This window comes from Lycorma delicatula, chromosome 1 (genome assembly GCF_047948215.1).
Source record: "Lycorma delicatula isolate Av1 chromosome 1, ASM4794821v1, whole genome shotgun sequence".
Classification (NCBI taxonomy): domain Eukaryota; kingdom Metazoa; phylum Arthropoda; class Insecta; order Hemiptera; family Fulgoridae; genus Lycorma; species Lycorma delicatula.
The window spans coordinates 27,032,510-27,054,574 of record NC_134455.1 but is presented as its reverse complement, the minus strand read 5'-3'; the positions used below and the strand labels follow the sequence as shown (position 1 = coordinate 27,054,574).

The 22,065-nt window shown below is 34.1% G+C and overlaps 1 protein-coding gene across 1 annotated transcript in view; it reads left to right on the top strand.

Moving 5' to 3' along the window:
- Positions 1–22,065, top strand: part of LOC142318065 (protein Skeletor, isoforms B/C) — a 395,343-nt gene that overhangs the window by 179,419 nt on the left and 193,859 nt on the right. Inside the window, exon 3 of the mRNA XM_075354590.1 lies at positions 35–116. Within this exon, the coding sequence (XP_075210705.1) occupies positions 35–116 (82 nt within the window). The remainder of the gene's footprint in view (positions 1–34; positions 117–22,065) is intronic.

The window sequence follows — 22,065 nt, the reverse complement described above, 5'->3', positions numbered from 1 at the left end:
ATACTTATGTTATGATTTTGTTATTTATTTACAGATGCGTTTTTCTGGGTTGGTAATAGTGCTAGACCTTCTCCCGAAGGGTACATCGTACCCTATCCAGAAGATTACACGGGAAGGTAAGTTAAAAATATAAAAATTTAAGGCTTATCATGTTGCAACTTTTAACAGTTAAATACAGTATATTAATAAGATTTAATAAAATACTATAGTGTAAATAATATTTTCTTTTATTCTTTGTGTCCCATAGTAAGAAACTTTCCAAAGCTTCAGTGTAAAGATTGAAGATTATTCAGACCGTTAGTGATATCATTTGCAAGCTTAGTATTAATTAATAAAATTATTAAATGATGGAAAATTTTTTAGCCTACATGAAAAATAGATGTAAGCGATATCTAATATTAAGGAATATCTTAAGAATATCTCCTTTTGAATTTTTTAAATATCACCTGAAATATTAATTTTTTACCTATTTTTCATTCACATTATTTAGTTACGAGGATTATATACCGTCCCAGTAATCTTCAATGATTTTCTTCTTTTTTTGTCTTCAGTCATTTGACTGGTTTGATGCAGCTCTCCAAGATTCCCTTTCTAGTGCTAGACATTTCATTTCCTTATACCCCCTACATCTACATCCCTATCAATTTGTTTTACATATTCCAAACGTGGCCTGCCTACACAATTTTTCCCTTCTACCTGTCCTTCCAATATTAAAGCGACTATTCCAGGATGCCTTAGTATGTGGCCTATAAGTCTGTCTCTTCTTTTAACTATATTTTTCCAAATTCTCCTTCTTCATCTATTTGCCGCAATACCTCTTCATTTGTCACTTTATCTACCCATCTGATTTTTAACATTATCCTATACACCACATTTCAGAAGCTTCTAATCTTTTCTTCTCAGGTACTCCGATCGACCAAGTTTCACTTCCATATAAAGCGACACTCCAAATATATACTTTCAAAAATCTTTTCTTGACATTTAAATTAATTTTTGATGTAAACAAATTATATTTCTGACTGAAGGCTCGTTTCGCATGAACTATTCGGCATTTTATATCGCTCCTGCTTCGTCCATCTTTAGTAATTATACTTTCCAAATAAAAAAATTCTTCTACCTCCATAATCTTTTCTCTTCATATTTTTACATTCAGTGGTACATCTTCGTTATTTCTATTGAATTTGATTACTTTCGTTTTGTTATTGTTTATTTTCATGAGGTAGTTCTTGCGTAGGACTTCATCCATACCGTTCATTGTCCCTTCTAAATCGCTTTTACTCTCAGCTGGAATTACTATGTCATCAGAAAATTGTAGCATCTTTAACTTTTCACCTTGAACTATTACTCCGGATTATGCTTTAACATCATTAACCTAGTTCTATATAAAGATTAAAAAGTAACGGGGATAGGGAACATCCTTGTCGGACTCCTTTTGTTATTACGGCTTCTTTCTTATGTTCTTCAATTACTATTGTTGCTGTTTGGTTCCTGTAAATGTTAGTAATCATTCTTCTATCCCAATATTTGAACCCTAATTTTTTTTAAATGCTGAAATTTTATTCCAGTTTACGTTATCGATTGCCTTTTCTAGGTTTATAAATGCCAAGTATGTTGGTTTGTTTTTCTTTATCTTCCTTCTACTATTAATCTGAGGCCTAAAATTGCTTCTCTTGTCACTATACTTTTCCTGAAACCAAATTGGTCTTCTCCTAACACTTCTTCCACTCTCCTCTCAATTCTTCTGTATAGAATTCTAGTTAAGATTTTTGATGTATGACTAGTTAAACTAATTGTTCTGTATTCTTCACATTTATCTGCTCTTGCTTTCTTTGGTATCATGACTATAGCACTTTTTTTCGAAGTCTGACGGAACTTTACAGGTATTCCGTATGTTCCAGGAGCCTTTCTGCCATTCAATTCTTTTAATGACCTCTTAAATTCACATTTCAGTATTATTTCTCCCATTTCATCCTCTTTAACTTCCTCTTCTTCCTCTACAACACCATTTTATAATTCATTTCCTCCATATAACTCTTCAATATATTCCACCCACCTATCGACTTTACCTTTCGTGTTGTAAATCGGTATACCATGTTTGTTTAACACATTATTAGATTTTAATTTATGCACCCCAAAATTTTCCTTAACTCCTGTATGCTCCATCTCTTTTACAATGTTCATTTCTCTTTCCACTTCTGAATGCTTTTCTTTAATCCAGTCTTCTTTCGCTAGTTTGCACTTCCTGTTTATAGTATTTCTTAATTGCCGTTAGTTTTTTTACTTTCTTCATCCCTAGCATTCTTATATTTTCTACGTTCATCCATCAGCTGCAATATATCGTCTGAAACCCAAGGTTTTCTACCAGTTCCCTTTGTTCCGCCTAAGTTCACTTCTGCTGATTTAAGAATTTCCTTTTTAACATTCTCCCATTCTTCTTCTACATTTTCTACTTTATCTTTTTTCTCAGACCTCTTGCAATGTCCTTCTGAAAAATCTTCTTTACCTCCTCTTCATCAAGGTTCTCTAAATTCTACCAATTCATGTGACACCTTTTCTTCAAGTTTTTAAACCCCAATCTACATTTCATTACCACTAAATTATGGTCGTTATCAATGTCTGCTCCAGGATAAGTTTGGCAGTCAACGAGTTGATTTCTAAATCGTCGCTTAACCATGATATAATCTATCTGATACCTTGTAGTATCGCCTGGCTTTTTCCATGTGTATATTCTTCTATTATGATTTTTAAATTGGGTTTTGGCAATTACTAAATTATACTTCGTGCAAAACTCTATAAGTCGATTCCTTCTTTTATTCCTTTTGCCCAGGCCGTATTCCCCCACTATATTTCCTTCCTTGCCTTTTCTAATGATTTCATTCCAATCCGCAACTATTATTAAATTTTCATCTCCTTTTATGTGTTTAGTTGCTTCATCAATTTCTTTGTATACACACTCTACCTCATCATCATCATGGGCGCTTTTAGGCATATAGACGTTAACAATCGTTGTCGGTTTAGGTTTTGATGTCATCCTTATTGCAATGATTCTATCGCTATGCATTTTGAAATTCTTTACTCTTCTCCCTATCTTCTTCTTCACTACGAAACCTACTCCTGCCTGCCCATTACTTGAAGCTGAGCTAATTATTCTAAAATAACCTGACCAAAAGTCGTTTTCCTCTTCCCACCTAACCTCACTAATTCATACTAAATCTACATTTATCCTACCTAATTCCCTCTTTAAATTTCCTAACCTATGAATCTTTTTAAAACTTCTAACATTCCACGCTCCGACTCGTAGAATGTTATTTTTTAATTTTCTGGTGACCCCTTCCTTAGTAGTCCCCACACGGATCTCCGAACGGGGGACTAGTTTACCTCCGGAATACTTTACCAAGGAAGGGGCATCCATTATTGCAATATGAAAATGCAGAGAGCTATATTTTCTTGGAAAAAAAAGCAGCTGTAGTTTTCCATTGCTTTCAGCTGCGCAGGACTCAGAGGACTGAGTATGTTGATATGGCCGTTTAAGTCGTCCTGACTTACGCCCTTAACAACTACTGAAAGAGCTGCTGCCCACTTTCAGGAATCATTCCTTAGTCTGGCTCTCAACAGATACCTCTCCGATATGGTTGCACCTTCGGTCCAGCTACTCTGTATCACTGAGCACTCAACCCCACTCACCAACGGCAAGGTCTCATGATTCATAGAGGGGGAATGATTTTCTATGAAATTGTTATAGTTGTTTAATATTAATTTAAGGTAAGTTTTTTGATCAGATCGTAAGTTTACCTTGTTATTTTTATATGTTGTTAATATTGAAAGATAAATATTTTAATATATTAACCATTTTTAAAGTTGATATTAGTAATAATGTGATCTTAAAAAAGAATGACTAACTGATTAAAATTAAATAATTGTATTAAAAATACAATCATTAAACATAAAAAATATACAATTTCATATGATTTTCGTTTTATTGTTAAATTAGAAACTCAGTTCTTTAGTGTCGGAGTATTTTATTAGTGTGTATTCCTTCTTAAAAGAGTGAAAAAAAATCGTTAAAGATTCGTCACGATTACATTAGTTTTGTATAAGTAGGACGTTGCTTTGAAATTAGTTAACTTCCTTTATTTAAACAGACAGAATTATTTAGTATCGTAGGATACTATTAAATAAAATATTATGGAACCAAGAAATTAACTCACTTTCACTTGATTTTAAGCCGATTGGCTACAACTAATAAAATTATTAATTTTTCTTTAACAGCCAAATGGATAATAAGAATCATAGTACTTATTCTACGATTTAATATTTATTTAAAGATGAGTTTTTCTAAGTCGTTAGTAGTTCTAGATCTTCTCCCGAAGGGTGCACTTAAAAAAAAAATCCGAAATATTTTTTGATATTTTTAGACTTAATCATAAAAATATTTTTAATTATTTTCAATAGATAAATATCAATTAAGAATTGAAAAATAGTTCTTTTAGATACTGAATAAAACGTTATTTTAAAACATATTCCTGAAACTATCTCCTCAATAAAAGAGTATGTTAAATAATTAATTAGCAAACTTAATTTAATTTTTTGAAAAATAATAAAATACTGCTAACAAAAAATGGACCAAATACATAACTGATCTTTCTAATATTCACATTTTTATTTGAACTATAAAAATTTATTTATTTTTCTTTTTTAACTTTATAAATTTAAAAATTTTTAAATTTATAACATCCTAAAACGATGGTCCTTATTATCAAAATGAAACAAAAACAAAATTTTATAATAATGACTTACTGGGGGAATTTTTTTCCCGTCTCGTGTTTAAATTTTGACAATTGACAGCGAAAATTTAAAACCACTAATCCTTAATTTGGTACAATCTTCAAAAATTCGAAGTTTTAAATAGATTTTATTTTGTTTTTTAAAAGTTAATTTTGTTTTACATATTTTCGTTTTACCTGAAATGTGGTTACGCTTTCCGATGTAAAAAAAAATCTGTTTACACGAATTGCAAAACGAGAAAACAGGATTTCAATAAGAATTTATCCAGTTAACGTAATGTCTCGAAGTCGAGAGTTCCAACGTTTAAATCCTAGTAAAGGCAGTCCCCCCAATCCCTTCCCGGACACACGTGTGTCTGAAGGTTAATAATTACGTAGAGTGAATAATTTCTGTTTACTTCTTCTAAGAAAACCGCCGCCCCAAAACCGCGATCGCGAATAGGTATCACCATTTTGTAAGTTCCCTATTACCTTTCCTTTCAAGAAAGAAGAAAGAGGGAACGAGCCCAGCACCCATCAGCCCAGCAGTCACAAGCCCAGCAGCCACCTGCCCAGCAGCCACGGACAGCACGGAAGAAGGAAGAAATCTGCACTTTCCCCCGTTCAGCCCTTCGGGGCCTCGGGAATTTCAAGGTTAACGGTATATAACTTCGGTTACTACCAATTCTTGGAAAGTGCAGGCCAAAGAAGAATGAAGAGGTCTTCGGAAGAAGAAGAGGGAGAAGAAGAAGATGAAGAAGAAGGAAGACCCACTACCCGTCTCAACATCACGGACTGGAGTCCGGAACAGAGCCCAGCAGAGATGCGTCCTGAAGGGCAGCCATAGCAGAAGCGGATGAAGAGCTTCTACACAACCTCTCCTTTTTTAAAAAAACTTACAAGTAGAGTAAAATAAACCAGCAATTGCGACTCCTCCGGAGTAGGGGTCGCATTGCTCCCTCCTTATAGTTAGTGCCCCGTTGTGGCGTATTCCTGCTAGCCTATGAAGCGTTAGCACCGAAAGGACTTCAGTAGACGGTCTGAAGGGGAATTACGTCGGGAGGACAGGCTTCATAAGCCTAGCCTTCCGCGGTCGGCCCATAAAATGGGTTCGATAACGCTGGTTCAACAACGGATTGGAATGCAACTAAATCCGTCTTAAAATCACTAAAAATTAAACAAAAATTGAAAAATTAGACCCGCCATTTAAAATAACCCTCTTACAAAAAAACAAGCCCGATTAGAATCATCCAGCAGCAAGGGACTCTGTCCAGGTTCTGCGATAAGTAGGGAGAAATAAACTCCCGCCAACTTTGCATTCCATTCCATTCCAAAGACAGTTACTATTATACGGATTTGAATACTGGATTGTGGATATTGGTGTTCTTTGGCGGTTGGGTTTCAATTAACCACACATCTCAAAAATGGTCGATCTGAGACTGTACAAGACTACACTTCACTTACACTCATACATATCATCCTCATTCATCCTCTGAAGCAATACCTGACGGTGTTTCCCGGAGGCTAAGTAGGAATAAAAAGTTAACGTCATGTCACTATATATTGAAAAATATTATTTTTAACTTTTTAGGCTGTTTTTTATTGTATGAATCTATTGTTTATTTTGCTGTAATATGATGACAGCACTTGCGTAATATCAGCATTATTATTAATGAAGTTGTTTAATATAAGTGAAATCATATTTATATATATATATATATATATATATATATATATATATAAAATCCATAGTGTGTGTAATTCGCTGAATTATTCCAAATCGATAAATAATGTAATTATCCTAATAAGGATTTATTTTTTGTATGTAAAAAATAAATACATGAATCGTATGCAATATAGTAATTAAGCAGAAATAATTTTTGCCGTTTGTTTATCTAATTTTCAAAAAGCCCACATTAAGTCTAGGACATTAGTAGGATAGAAATGGGAGTCTGGCGCAAGTTTAACCTTGAACATTGACCTTGACCACGACCCTTGGTCAATTCCGAGGGGTCAAAGGTCAGGGTAAAAGGTCAAAGGTCATATCATGGGTAATAAATCAAAAATTAAAAAAAATTCGTGGAATAAGATTTTTTAAAAATTCCTGTAAAAAATTAAAAAAATTCCTGGGAAAATATTTGGTTACATGTAGTGGGGGAAATGGTGGTGGTGAAGAAATTAGTATATAAAGTGATCGGTTTCCTATCCGCAGCATATTTAGCCGAAGTGAATTATTCGTAATACTACTACTGCTGCTGCTACTACTATTACTACTACTACTAGTACAACTACTCGCAAGGTGGGTGGAAATTTTTTAACTCTGAGTGCAGATACCTAGCAGTGTTAACAAAGCACTCGCGTAGCTTTTAATTAAAGTGCGGATACTTAGCGGATCTTTTAGCCCAGTCGCATATGTTTTCAGATGGCCGATATTAAAATCCGAATGGGGAGTAAGTTAATAACTATCCGCCAAACTCAGTCAGAACCTGAAATCACTGTTGAAATATCAGTTCTCACGCCTGAAGATATGACTATAGATGTGTTGAACGACTCGTACGTGGACTCCGCAAAGGACCGCTAATTTGACTCGGATTCGTATTTCGTCAAAGCGGCGGTTGGTGGCTATAGTTGAGCCGATGATGAAAGAGGCGGAGCAGGTTACTGAAGCTGGTTCTTCAACCAGTTTTTCATCAGTAGCCTCGCCTTTAATATCCTCCTCAGCCCAATCATTGACAACCTATCGACGCTGTAGGGGATGACCACTGTGTAATACTATGCAAATGCTCCCGCCGTCAAAATGTGGTGCGAGCCTTCTTCATGATGTTCGGGTCGAGCATCGCCTCTCCCGGGTAGACCAGACCAGAGTCCGTTTAACTTGTTTAAGTAACCCAAGTTAGTGTCTACCGCTTAGTAGCTGAGTTCATTAAAGGAACTAGGTCTGAATATTCGTTGTTGCAATCAACACTTATGTGGTAAATTGTTTCTTTGCCTTGATTACGAGACATTCACGGAATTGGCTTATTAATAAGTAGAACTCGGCGCGAGGTTCACGCTTCCGCGTGTAGGCTCTTAGCTTAGTTTCTTGAGAGCTATGAAGTATTGTTAGGTGTCTGAGTCTTCTTCGGAAGGCGATTTTGCTGGGGCGAAATTACTAATGTAGATGTCTCTCGGGGCATCTGCATCGATGGCATCTCACGAGGCCGAAGTGAACACTGTGGCATGTGATCAGTTAGAGGGCAAGAAGGTGACCGCTGTTAAAGCCATTATTGGCAAGGAACGGAGGGGGTGGTGTAGCGACCAGACACGCTACGTAGCGGGATCTTCTCCCCTAGGTTGGAATCGAGATGTCCTCCTCACATTCTTTCTCCAGTAGCTTCTGGTAGAGCACTCTTCTAAACCACTGAGCACACATGGTCCAATCCTCACCAGATGAGAGCATCAACTGCATGACTCTCCCCGGCGATTCCAAACCGTCATATGGCAATTCTTCCTTCCCGCTGGGACACGCAAAAAAGGCATGATTCACAGTGTCCGTTTCTTCGTAATACTGACATTGATCCGTACAGCTCCTTCCAATCCTACGGAAGTAGACCCCAAAGACCCGTTACCAGTTAGCCACTCAGCTGTCCAGAAGTCCACCTCTCTATGTAGTGTATTGATCCACGCAGCTACCTCTGGGATCAAAATAGAGCTCCAATGTCTTTATTTTGCATTTCTCTACCTCTCCTGCAATTCAGTAAACATGCGGCTCCTCGCCTTCTCTTTGCCTTCTGTGGTCCTGTCCTTTCTTTCCTTGGCCAATGGCATTCCCGCCACCACTAGTGAAGCATCCAGGGAGACTTTCCTGTATAGTTGGGCCACCCTGATATATATACTTCCTATATATGCTGTTCAGCCTCCGGGCATTTTTCTCTGTCCTGAGGGCCTCTCACCATACCGGCACCGCATACACAACCGTAGACGCTAACATCCTGCGCTTAGATGCCCTGGGATCCCCGATATTGGCCATCAGCCTCATCAGTGTCGAGGACATTCCCTCTGCCTTCATGGCTACCTGCTTGCACATGGAAGGCAAAGTCCCTCGACCTGTGGAGCCACACTTCTAGGCACTTGGCTCCATCCTTCGGAGTAATCTCCTCCCCGTCTACTTTGCTAGAAAATGAGGGTATACGTCGTCTTCCTGTCATCGATAAGATTTCTGTTTTCTTAGCTGGCAGTTGTGGTTTCTGCCCCTGAAGCCAGGTCTTAATTTTTTCAGCCGTCCCTGTTGCAATCCTCACAATCTTATGCAGTTCCTTCGCTGTCGTCACCACCGCCAAATCGTCGGTGTATGCCAGCAACTTCATGTCAGCCGCCACTCCTTCCGAAGGAGGTCGTCGTAACCACGTTCCACAGAATGGGGCCTAGGATTGATCCCTGTGACACCCCACTCTGCATGGGTACAACGACCTCCACCCCTTCTTCGGATATAATTCTCAGTTACCTTCCACTGAGGTGCTCTTGTACCATCCTCAGCAGGTACGGCGAGATACCTCTTCCCTCCAACTGCCGCAAAATGACCCCCATCTCACCGCTTTGAAGGCGTTGGCGACATCCAGAAGGACGACCAGGGGAATCCTTCTCACATGCCTGGACCCCCGGGCCAACATCTCCATCACCTCCATCACTCTTCGGCCAGCATCCACTGCACTTCTGCCCTTTCGAAAGCCATATTGTTTATCAAAGAAACTTCTTGACCTACGCAGCTTCTCCTACAACCTGTTCGCTAATTTCGAACAGCTTACCCAGGCTACCAAGCAAGCAAACCGGCCTGTATGTTGCTGGGCCATTCTCTCCCCCAACCATTCTCGGCAGGAGGACCACCCTCGCCACATTCCATGGTATCGGAATACTTTCTTTAAATAGACAGCCGTTGAAGACCTCCAAAAAGGTGAACAGATAGGCCATTAGCGGGTGGTGAATAGCACCCTGCTTAATCCGCTCACGCTGATAGATAGCTCACTAGGAGCTTTTAGGTAACGAGGTCGCTAAATTGTTTTAGAGGCACAGTATCTTGCACTGTATCTTGGCACTGACATTTGGTCTATGCTCTAGGGCGACCGAATGGCGTGGTGGCGGGGGAAATGCCAGTTAACCAAAAATCCATGGCCCATCCCGTTCTTCCTGGCATTCCTCCCGAAGCCCAACGACCACTTCAATACATCGATGGTCGCTGAGCGTCTCCTCATCGAGAACCCACCATCGCCCAGCACCCGTCATTACTTCAGAAACGAATGCCAGGTCGAGGAAGGACTCCGATGCTCCTCTCGAGAAGGTACATGCAGGGGAAACCCCCTGCATGTCGATACATACCATGTTTAGCGACGCCATCACCTCTGCCAGCAGTCTCCTTCTCTTATAGAGGGTCACTCCACCTGTTTCTGAGCTCTTGGTGTTAAATCACCGAGCATGATTATAGTGACCCCTTACCGCCACCACCATATCATCCAGAAACCTTCTGTGATGCTTTTACTACTGCTGGAGAGGCTTAGCAACTAAAAACCACCTTTCCCCAACATAAGCCCATACAAAGCCATCCCTGACCCTGTCGAGTGACAGTTAACTCCAGTCTTGCCACCAATATTGCAGTACTATCTCTGAGATCCCTGCTTTAATAATATGAATTATAATCAGTCATTCGAATTATCTAAATTTTAACAGTTACTTTATTTCATCGTATTCTTTGTCAAATATTGTTAATTTGTAATTTACAAATAAAGATATCTTGTTTTACAAAATTTTTTTACAAACAATATTGGCTTGTAAATTATCTTTTAATAAAATTTACGTATGATGGAACATATTAAATTTTAGATACGTATTCAAAATTAATAAATACAAATCTAAAAAACTTTTTACAGAGTGATTTATAAAGTGATATCAGTTTGTTATTTGTTAGATGTTAACAGTATGATTTTAAAAGAAGTTTGAGTATTAAGTTTTTATTATTTTTATGAAAGCCGGCGTCAATAAATGAAATAAAAGGACTGAAATACAAAAGGTAAAAACAATAATTAATAAAAGGTAAAGACAGTAATTATTAATAAACTTAAAAAGAAGAATGACCTCTACTCTACCAAAATGGTCTTTTACTTTTATTTTTATAATTATTTTTTCACCATAATTCTTTGATAATAAAATAAACACGCTAAACATATGGGGGAAATTATCGTATAATTTATATTGTTATAAATATGTAAAAGAGAAACCTATAAAAAAATGAAGACGCAAAGAAAGGATAAACTTCCAAAGCTTTCATCAAAAACAATATACGAGCACTATATATATCTATATATGAGTGCCATACATGAATACCATATGTATATGAGCGTTGAAAAAAAAATATATGGGCACCATAGAATTTCAGATTGTAAATAATGAAATTTTCGATTTCATGGGTAGACTAATTTCACACGAGAAGGTATATGGAAATTACGGCGTTATCATTATAAACCAAAAAATAAACGCTACATTATGTTATTCTCCACGAGTAATATAACAAAATTCTATATCTTTACAGTAAATAATAAATAATTAAAGTAATATTTAAGATTAAAAAATAAAATTGTGTTGTATTTATATTAAAGTATCAAAACGTGTAAAAAGGGTAATCATCCTTACTATAATGTTTAAAAACTAAAAAAATACTTTTTTCAAAAGTTCTGAAGAGGTGTAGTTTGCTATTAAACTAAAATCACTTCGAAGCTGTTGTTAGCTTATATATTGAATTAGTGAAGTTTTAATGTTGCTTATAGTCTACAAGGTGGGTGAAAGTTTATCAATTATGGAGTAGAAATTGGTTAATAGTATTTGGAGATGTATACAACTGTACGAGGAAGAATTCTAACCCATTCATATTGGCTTGAGTGGTGTACGCTCTGTCGGTTCGGGGGGGGGGGTCCAATCAATTCAGTGATGGCAAGAATCTAAGGTCAACATTGTCTACTGCCGGTCATAAAAGGCGACTAAAGGGCAATTGACCTTACCTCGCTACTCCTTTCCACCTTCCCTGCTATTTCTTCGTATTCCTCCTTATCATAGCCATTGGGGCAAGTAAGCTTGAACGGTTACCATAAAACCCTTCCATCACAGCATGACGATAGTGTTAATCATTTTACCACATTTACCTCACTGGTATTCGAGAATGCTAGTGGATACAATCTACAAACTCCTGGAAACCTTAGACATTCCTCCTGGATGGAATTATGATTGCCAAAATGAGATTAGGAAGCGACGGCAGGCACTGTGAAAATTTAACCGCAGTTCTACAAATGAAGATGTAAATTTGTAAGGCTAGAGTGACATATCGTCGGGGATTCTTAGACGCTAGGAGGAAGTCATAGACAAACTACGAAGACATCATCTCGCGCACACTACTCCCACGTCTACTGTTTGAAAGAAGCTTCGTGCAATTTTTGGATCGCAGAAACAATACATTCTCGGACTTCATGATGAACTTCTTACGTCATCTTCTGCAAGCGCAACTAACTTGGTAGATTGTTTCCGTTCGGTGTCTCTTACTTCATCATATACTAACGAATTGTAGAAGTATAAGAAACAGGTGGAAATATTATCGTTAAAAATTGGTGATTCGAGATCGGCCGGTGAATTAAATGCTCCCTTTGTATTCAATAAGTTGTCATATGCACTAAAAAATTCATGTGACATCTCCCCTGGACCTGATAAAACTCTTATCAGTGTGCTCTCACATTTTTCTAAATCGGCGCTATAACCCCTATTATGTATTTATTATAATTTGTTCTCCGCACAAGTCTTCCCATCCGTCTGATTGAGTGTTATTATTCCACGTATATAACGATAAATTCTGGATTTTATTTAGTTATTCGTGTGGTATATTTTATCCTGTTGAAAGTTTTTTTATTAATATAATTTTAATTTTAGTTCTTAATATTTTTGTTATACAAGAAGGGGCCCTCACACTCCTCTCGGACATCGTTAAATTTTATTTACTTTTATTTAAATTTTATGTTTTGTATTGCTTTTAAATTATATTTATATTTATGATTCCGATTATGATATTAGTTTTTAAGTTTTAGTGATAGTTTAACTGTGATAATAGTTGTTAGTTATTATTTGCTTCTGTTTTAATATAATTTATGATGTGCTTGTTCCGGGCGATGATAATGCAAAAACTTTTTCCCCCCAAAAAAAACAAAATAAATAAAATATTGGAAGTTTGAATAAGAGTAAGTTGCCTGATCATTATGTAGGTCATATTTTGATAAAAATTACTGTTCATAACTTATCCCTTAACAGCATCACCACTACTTTTGCTGTATTGAAGAAAGCCGCTTAAAATAGGGTGTTTACAACAGTGACTTTCGCTTTTATAGGAGTATTAAAAAATTATATAGTATTAAATTCCCGATTGAAGATCCATCTTTACAACATTCTTTCTTCTGTATGTATAGCATTTCATGTAACTTGCATCGCCTTGTTTTGTTTGCATTTTATAACTGAAGTTTTGTTTTTCGTATATTAAGTTTCTTTTACAGAGTTGAAGCAGAATATTATTTCACAAATAAAGAGGTATATTAATGGTCAATATTATTTTATTGTCTGTTCTATACTTTCTTATTATTGTGACACAAGTAAAGCACCGAAAAAAGTATTATTTTTACGAATCTAGTCAGATCCTACGATGAAAACATTAATGGCCTATCACTCATAGAGCAAAATATTATCTGGGTTTCGCTGAGCTCAGAAGTTGATTTTCAACAATATATTTTTTTCAGTAAAGAAGCCTGCTAGAATCCAATTTATTTTTCTCTTTGCCAAGCAAGACTGACATGACATTCTTATTATTCTTGTGAATAATCGTTTACAAGAATAATAATAATCATATACGTAGAATAGAATCATATGAGAATATAATCAGGTAGGTACTTTTTAGGAGTGGTTTGTATCTCATATTAGGTCAAATTACACATTTTTTGTACGAAATATTTGTTTAATTTGTACACATACAATAAATTAAATAACTTTTCCAACTTTGTTGCTTGCAATTACAGTATCTTAAAAAAATTTTTTGTTAAAAAAACATTCTGTGAAGAAAATTCACTGAACTGTCCATTACTATTTTATAATATGAATATTGGCAATATGGACAAAATTTAGGTTAAGTAGTGCTTGAATTTTCGCACAGAAAATTAACCTTTAAATAAATTAGTGAAAAAGTATATTAGATAAAAAAGAATAGCATGTTGTATAAATGTGAAATGGTTTAATTTTCACGAACATTTTGTACACGTCATACCTAAGACTGTAGATTATAGACAAGATTAGTGCACGAGTATAAAAAAACCTTGGCCTAAATTCTGCTGTTAACACAGTTCAAATAATGTGTTCATTCATTCACTTCACATATAATTATTGTTGTATCTAATATGACATAAAATACAATTAAATAACTTTTAAAAATGACTTATTAAATGTAACAAAAAATTATTTAACGTTCTTTTTATTTATTACTGTAACTACATTACTCTTGTTACTTCTTTGTAAATGAGTTTGTTGCTTAATAATTGATTTCGTAATAAATGTAAAAAAGGGATTTTATCTTCCAATCATTTTTCTATTTAACAATGAAATTTTATTTAATTTCTTCAGGAAATCTTAATCCTCATGAATGAAAGATTCTTTTGTTTGACTAATTTTAAGACGATTTTACGCCAGTATGAAACATGCAAATAAATTTGAAAATTGTCTTATCAACTATTTTTTTTTTGTCTTCTGTCATTTGACTGGTTTAATGCAGCTCTCCAAGATTTCCTATCTGGTGCTAGTCGTTTCATTTCAGTATACCCTCTACATCCTACATCCCTAACAATTTGTTTTACATATTCCAAACGTGGCCTGCCTACACAATTTTTCCCTTCTACCTGTCCTTCCAATATTAAAGCGACTATTCCAGGATGCCTTAGTATGTGGCCTATAAATCTGTCTCTTCTGTTAACTACATTTTTCCAAATGCTTCTTTCTTCATCTATTTGCCGCAATACCTCTTCATTTGTCACTTTATCCACCCATCTGATTTTTAACATTCTCCTATAGCACCACATTTCAAAAGCTTCTAATCTTTTCCTCTCAGATACTCCGATCGTCCAAGTTTCACTTCCATATAAAGCGACACTCCAAACATACACTTTCAAAAATCTTTTCCTGACATTTAAATTAATTTTTGATGTAAACAAATTATATTTCTTACTGAAGGCTCGTTTAGCTTGTGCTATTCGGCATTTTATATCGCTCCTGCTTCGTCCATCTTTAGTAATTCTACTTCCCAAATAACAAAATTCTTCTACCTCTATAATCTTTTCTCCTCCTATTTTCACATTCAGGGGTCCATCTTTGCTATTTCTACTACATTTCATTACTTTTGTTCTGTTCTTGTTTATTTTCATGCGATAGTTCTTGCGCAGGACTTCATCTATGCCGTTCATTGTTTTATCTAAATCCTTTTTATTTTCGGCTAGAATTACTATGTCATCAGCAAATCGTAGCATCTTTATCTTTTCACCTTGTACTGTTACTCCGAATCTAAATTGTTCTTTAACATCATTAACTGCTAGTTCCATGTAAAGATTAAAAAGTAACGGAGACAGGGAACATCCTTGTCGGACTCGCTTTCTTATTACGGCTTCTTTCTTATGTTCTTCAATTGTTACTGTTGCTGTTTGGTTCCTGTACATGTTAGCAATTGTTCTTCTATCTCTGTATTTGAACCCTAATTTTTTTAAAATGCTGAAATTTTATTCCAGTTTACGTTATCGATTGCCTTTTCTAGGTCTATAAACGCCAAGTATGTTGGTTTGTTTTTCTTTAATCTTCCTTCTACTATTAATCTGAGGCCTAAAATTGCTTCCCTTGTCACTATACTTTTCCTGAAACCAAATTGGTCTTCTCCTAACACTTCCTCCACTCTCCTCTCAATTCTTCTGTATAGAATTCTAGTTAAGATTTTTGATGCATGAATAGTTAAACTAATTATTCTGTATTCTTCACATTTATCTGCCCTTGCTTTCTTTGGTATCATTACTATAACACTTTTTTTGAAGTCTGGCTGAAATTCCCCTTTTTCATAAATATTACACACCAGTTTGTATAATCTATCGATCGCTTCCTCACCTGCACTGCGCAGTAATTCTAAAGGTATTCCGTTTATTCCAGGAGCCTTTCTGCCATTTAAATATTTTAATCCAACTATTTTAAAAAATTTTTTTCTTTGACCAATGCGGTCCTTTTTGATCACCGATGTTACTGTCATCATTTTTTTATTTTCAAACAGTAACTTTAGTGATGAATCCTTACTTTTAAATAATTGAAATTGTTATAACCAAAGAGAATTAGAAAATTTGCTCATTAATTAAGATTAATTATGAAAAGATATTAAAAATAAATAACAATAACTCTATCTAAAACATGAGAAGAGATAATTAAAAAATAATTACTGTTTACCCTTCATAGAGTACATAATGGATCGCTGCTTATGAGACAAGGCGTCGGCTAACCATATTTTTAAAAAAACAGGTCCTCAATTCAACCCATATATTTTATGTATATTTTATTTAAGCTTTACTTTTCACCAGATAAGCCTATTTGATGATTATTTTTTCATTTTTTAGAGAATTTCCTATAGTATTCAAGTTTTAGATGGTGTTATCTACCCATCTTCAGCAGAAATGTTTCTTGTGTAAAGGACTACATTGCCTACATACAAGATTTGATAATATTTTATATAGCCAGATTTAATTTTAATATCAAAGTATTTTCTCGCAAACATTCAAGAAAATTATTTGGAAAACGTAGGATAAAATACTCGACCGCAGAAAGTGCGCCAGAAGGACGGATTTTCTGTTTTTAGTTAAGAAAGAAAGGATGTTGTTTTTTGAAAATAATATTGCTTCCGGTGTTTTAGGTAGCTTTCGGTGTTTTTTTTTCTGTTCTTTTTTTTCATGTTAGTACTGTATATTCAAAATGATGATAACTTTAAAACTGATTCTTTTTGACACCAAGCCCTTTCCTTCATATCAAATCACATTTTGTGAAACCAAAGCACTAAAGCGAAACTTTTTTTATGTAATTGCGTTTTTTATTACCGAATCTGCAAAGGAAAATACGGTATTGCTTACTTACGGTCGTATGGTGGGAGAGGGTGAAAATGAATTTTCTATACATTTTGAGGTATGATGAGTATTAAAATATTATTCATTTAAATTGGACTTTATATATATATATATATATATATATATATATATATATATATATACTATCATCGCCGTCGCGGCTTCGCTCGCTAAATATGTTTGCTTGCCTTTCCCGTCGCAGTCATTTTTTTTATTTTATGTTTTTTAGTTAAGTAACCCAGAGGTTGGTGCAGCTAGTCGTGTCACATATAGAGTAATAATGGCAGGGGCTGTGTTGGTAGAGTTATTGTCGCACTTCTTAAAATACTAAAACCTAGTAAAACCCGAACACGGTTTTTAGATAATTTATCGCAAACGTTCATCACGCTGTTCTCGAGATTCTTGTCTACGAATTTCTGCTGTTCTGATTCGTTGAGCAGCCTTTCTTGCTGCAATTTGTTCTTCCGATTCATGAGCTCTCTTAACACGCATGCGTCGTGCATCTTTGTTATACGCATTGTTAAGGTTAGATGTTTTTCCGCGGCATTATACTGAAATTGAAAAAAAAATTGATAATATTTATTATTTAAATAAATAAATTAGATCAAAATTAATGAATGAATTAATTAACAATTAACAGATTAAAAAATCAAAATAAAATACAAAAAAAAAAAATTAAACAAACAAGAAATACGTGCACGTTTTTGTGGTGGTATGAAGATTGATAGACAAAAAAGTTACCAATAAAGTTTTATGTTATTTTTCTGTTAAAAATTATAATAATATCCAAACGATACACTGCACAATTATAACAGATTACAAAGTATAATTTTCTTTCACGAAAAATTGAAATAGTACAGTTACGTCGTGAACATAAACAAATATGACGTGAGTAGGATGTATTATCTAGAAATCGAAACCACGCCATCTACCGGATGTCTTCGCAACCTAGATCTCAAACGATGTTGGAGAGTTGTATCGATGAATTAACTTACACCGCCATCTATTAGGAATTCATAAAGTAACCAATAAATATGCACACTATTGTCGTACAATAAACATTTAATTTGTAGTAACAAATATTGAGGTCAATAATTGAGATAAAAACTATCCTATCTTTTAAGTTGGACCAAATTACAGATAGTTACGAAATTTCATCAAAATCGATTTTGTAGTTTCGGAGTTTATCCCGAACATACATCGTGACACGAGATTTTTATATATATAAGATATATATATATAAATATATATATATATAGTAAACCTTTGTGGTTCGAACATTTCTAAACCACTGAATCGATTTCATTGGAATTTGGATATGCTGTAATAGTGTATCTGAAGTTATGTGTGTGAAAATTTGACCGAAGATTTGTTGAGTCGTTCTTGAGTTACCCTCAATTTAATGTCGAAAAAAGATCTTTTCCGTTATCTGCCACCACTGTATTAAATCATGCACTTAAACTAATACTTTCATGAAAACCTACAACTCCATTTAAATATAAATCAAATACGCTAGATCTCAGCACATAATTTTATTGAGAGTAATTTTTAACAAAGCTTTTTGTAAAATATTTTTTATTAATTTTTTATTTTTTTATTTTACATGTTAAGCTAATTATTTTGCGTTTTTGTCTGTTATTGTTGTTCTACTTTTTAAAAAAAAATTATATTTTTTTATAATTATTTAAAAATAATTAACTTATTATTAGATGTATACTTAAATGGAGCTGTATTTTTCATGAAAGCAATCAAGTGCATGATTTAATAGTCCATAGTGGTAAAATGTAAAAATGCTGAAAATGTTACCAAAAACCACGTTTCTTGGCTCTAACTCCAGTACTTGTGAATCGATTCGCTTGAAAATCAATAGGGTTCTATTCGCAATAGATTTACACAACCCTTCCAAGTTCGTAAAAATTCTGTTAAGATTTATGTTTGGTACAGCGGAAGAAAAATTCTTATACATACATATGTACAAATCATGCCGGGCCAACTAGCTATTTCCAAACTTTGTTTTTTGAAAATCCGTTAAAAATTAAGGGTACATTTTCTTATTCCCCAAAGTAATAAATAATGTACATAGTAACTGCATGTCGTTTATCAGTATTCCTTTTCATATTGTTTTTTTTTTAAATAGAGATTTCTTGTCTTTGTATTTCTGCGAAAGCCAATATTTCATATGATCAGGGGTTTTTTTAGGTTTAACATGGTTTAATTAAAAATAAAACTAAAAAATACAGAATAAAATTTAGAAAATAACAAAAGAGACTTAAACCCACTGGAGTAAAAACTAAAACAGCGTCAGAATTATTTAAATTTAAATTGCTGAAGTAGTCGCCAAATTAGGGGTTAATAATTTGTTACCATTTATTTTTATTTGGCGCCGAGCTCTAAGTCGGAACTAAATGAAGGATTTATAGAACATAATTTTTTTTTTTAATTTTCAGACTAGCTTTTTTGTTGAACTCTATTTTATTATAGTTTCAAGAATATTTATCTTATCTTGAAAGAATTACTGTTAATAACACGAACGGTTTAAAATAAATAATCCAATTATTATTTACAAATATCATTTCGTAATATTTGTTTTTCATTATCGTACACGTTTCTTTCTCAACCAAACTAAACGTCTCTTTTCTTAATTTTTAAAATTTACTATTCTTAAATGGAATGTTACATAAAAGAGTAATAGCTACTCGTAGCTGTTATTTAAATAAACTGTGAATATTCGCCTTTTATAACTATGGACTATCGTTTACCAAGAAATGCTAAAATTTACGGAGAATAAAATTAATTATCAGGCATTAATAGGTTATATTTTTTTGCGCTGTTTCATGTTTGTAAAGTCGAGTTAGAATGAAAGTAGTTAAAAATTATTTATTTTCTTTCAGTTGTTTTAAGGTAAATTTCAATTAGAAATTGAAATTTCTTAGCTTTACCGAAAATTAGTGGTGGAATAAAGTTTACTTATTAAAACGCAAGTAGACATGTTCGAAAAAAGGAAATCGTCAGAGTGTGAATTATTTGTTAAGTAAGAGAGTTCTCACTGAATAACATTTTCATTTTTACTAATTTCAAATGAATGAATTACCTTTGCGTGATAGTCAAGACAATTCTCACTAGAGTACTATATAAAAAATTCTGCATATACCTATACAAAATTTGGAATGATTATTTTTCAATATTTTTACTTTTTTTAGCTATTTTTATGCTATGTAATGGAGAAAATGTTTCTTGTTCTGTAAGTGTAGTTTAAATATTATATTTATATAACTTCAATAGAGATTAATTTTATTTAATTATAACAATAATAATAAAAGTAAATAAATAAAATAGTGAACAAACAATAAAATACCTTATTCAAAGATTTTTTTTTTTGAGATTTTTAGGGGCATCGACTACTTTGGTCATTAGCCCCATCCCACTTCAAAAAAAATAAAAATTAAAAAAAAGGTTCAATTATTCACATTCTTATGAATTAAAAATGGTCAAAAATTTACGTTCTTCTAACTTCGAATCCAGAATATTACTTTCTAGGCTTTCCTTTCGGCCATCCTTTCTTGCACCGTTTCTCCATTCTTCTGACGGCCTCAACCTCTGATGACAACGTATCTGAGGCCTCAGACATGGCATCGTCTTCTTCTCTTTCGGATGCCAGTGACGTTCTGGGGCTGACGTCAGTTGATGAAAGTTTCGTCGGTGCTGTTAGCATCTTTGCTAGGGAATCTAAACTAATAAACGATGCAGTCTCCGCGGCGGATGACCTGGACTCTATCTCTACTGCAGTACTGGGTCCAGCTGAAATAGATGCTCTCACCGAAGCTGATCTTTGCGCTTTTGGAGGCTCTATTGGTACAGGTTTTATATTCTCTACGTCTGGTGGTTTCTCAATAATAAGTTGCACCTCCATTTCCGTAGATTCAGATTTTCTTGTCACAATTTCTTTAAGCTTGTGACTAGACGACGGAGTGATCCGTTTCTCTTTGCTAGATAAGTCAAGATTTTTTATTCTTACTTCAGTTGGTGGCTTAACAATCGCAGGTTTAGCTGGTGTTTTAAACTGCGCTGGTGCGTCTCTCATGTCAACGGCGTCAGACGGAGAGTGAGCCTTCTCATGTTTAGTTTGTTCCATCCGATGAGTCGACTCAATCTTTGAATCAATGATTCTTTCAATCATCTTCGCAAGACTTGGAGCCATCGTGTTAAGCAACTGCTCCACGTTAATTTTAGATGTGGAAGGGTCAGCCGCTGCTTCTGCGTAAGAAGTCGATGGTCGAGGTGTACGCTTATTCTCATCAATCATGTTAATATCCTTAATTATTAATTTAATCAATAACCATTTTTTTTTTTGCTATTGTTTATTTTTAAATTTAACATTTTTCTAACTTCCCGCACTTTTTTAGCTATTATAAACGGTCGATTTTATGTTTAAACTTATTGATGCGTTTGTAAATCGCACCAGTTGTAAGAATTGTGGAAATTATATATGTCAAAGGAGTTTGAACTTTGTGAAATTTTAATCTTGCGTGTTTATTAGGTTAATAAAATTAAACCGTTCCAAAATAAATTAAAGAAGCATCAGAATTATAAAATAAAATAGTCTTAAAAAGTAATATGTTTTTGCACTAATCTGCCCTATTAAAAAAACTTTTAATAACGCTAGTATTCACCAAAATTACTTTTATAAAAACATTCATATAAAAATAAAACTAAAAATATTTTTTCTGAATTTTTTAAAATTTCAGAGAACATGTATCAAGGGTGCTTTTTACTGATTATGATGATTACCAAAATAAGATTTCAGCATCAAAATTCTCAAATTTCGAATAGAAAAAGTTTTGATTTAAGGGTTTCCTTACTCTATGGAGAAAAGTTTTAACTTTATTTATAATGTGATCCCTAACGAAAGAATTAATTTAAAAGAAGGTTTTTAAAAAAAAATTAAAAATAAAGTATAACTTTTATGAAAGTAATACTTTATACTTTTATTACTTTTATTTCAAACAAAAGTAATGAAATGTAGTAGAAATAACAAAGATGGACCGCTGAATGTGAAAATAGGAGGAGAAAAGATTATGGAGGTAGAAGAATTTTGTTATTTGGGAAGTAGAATTACT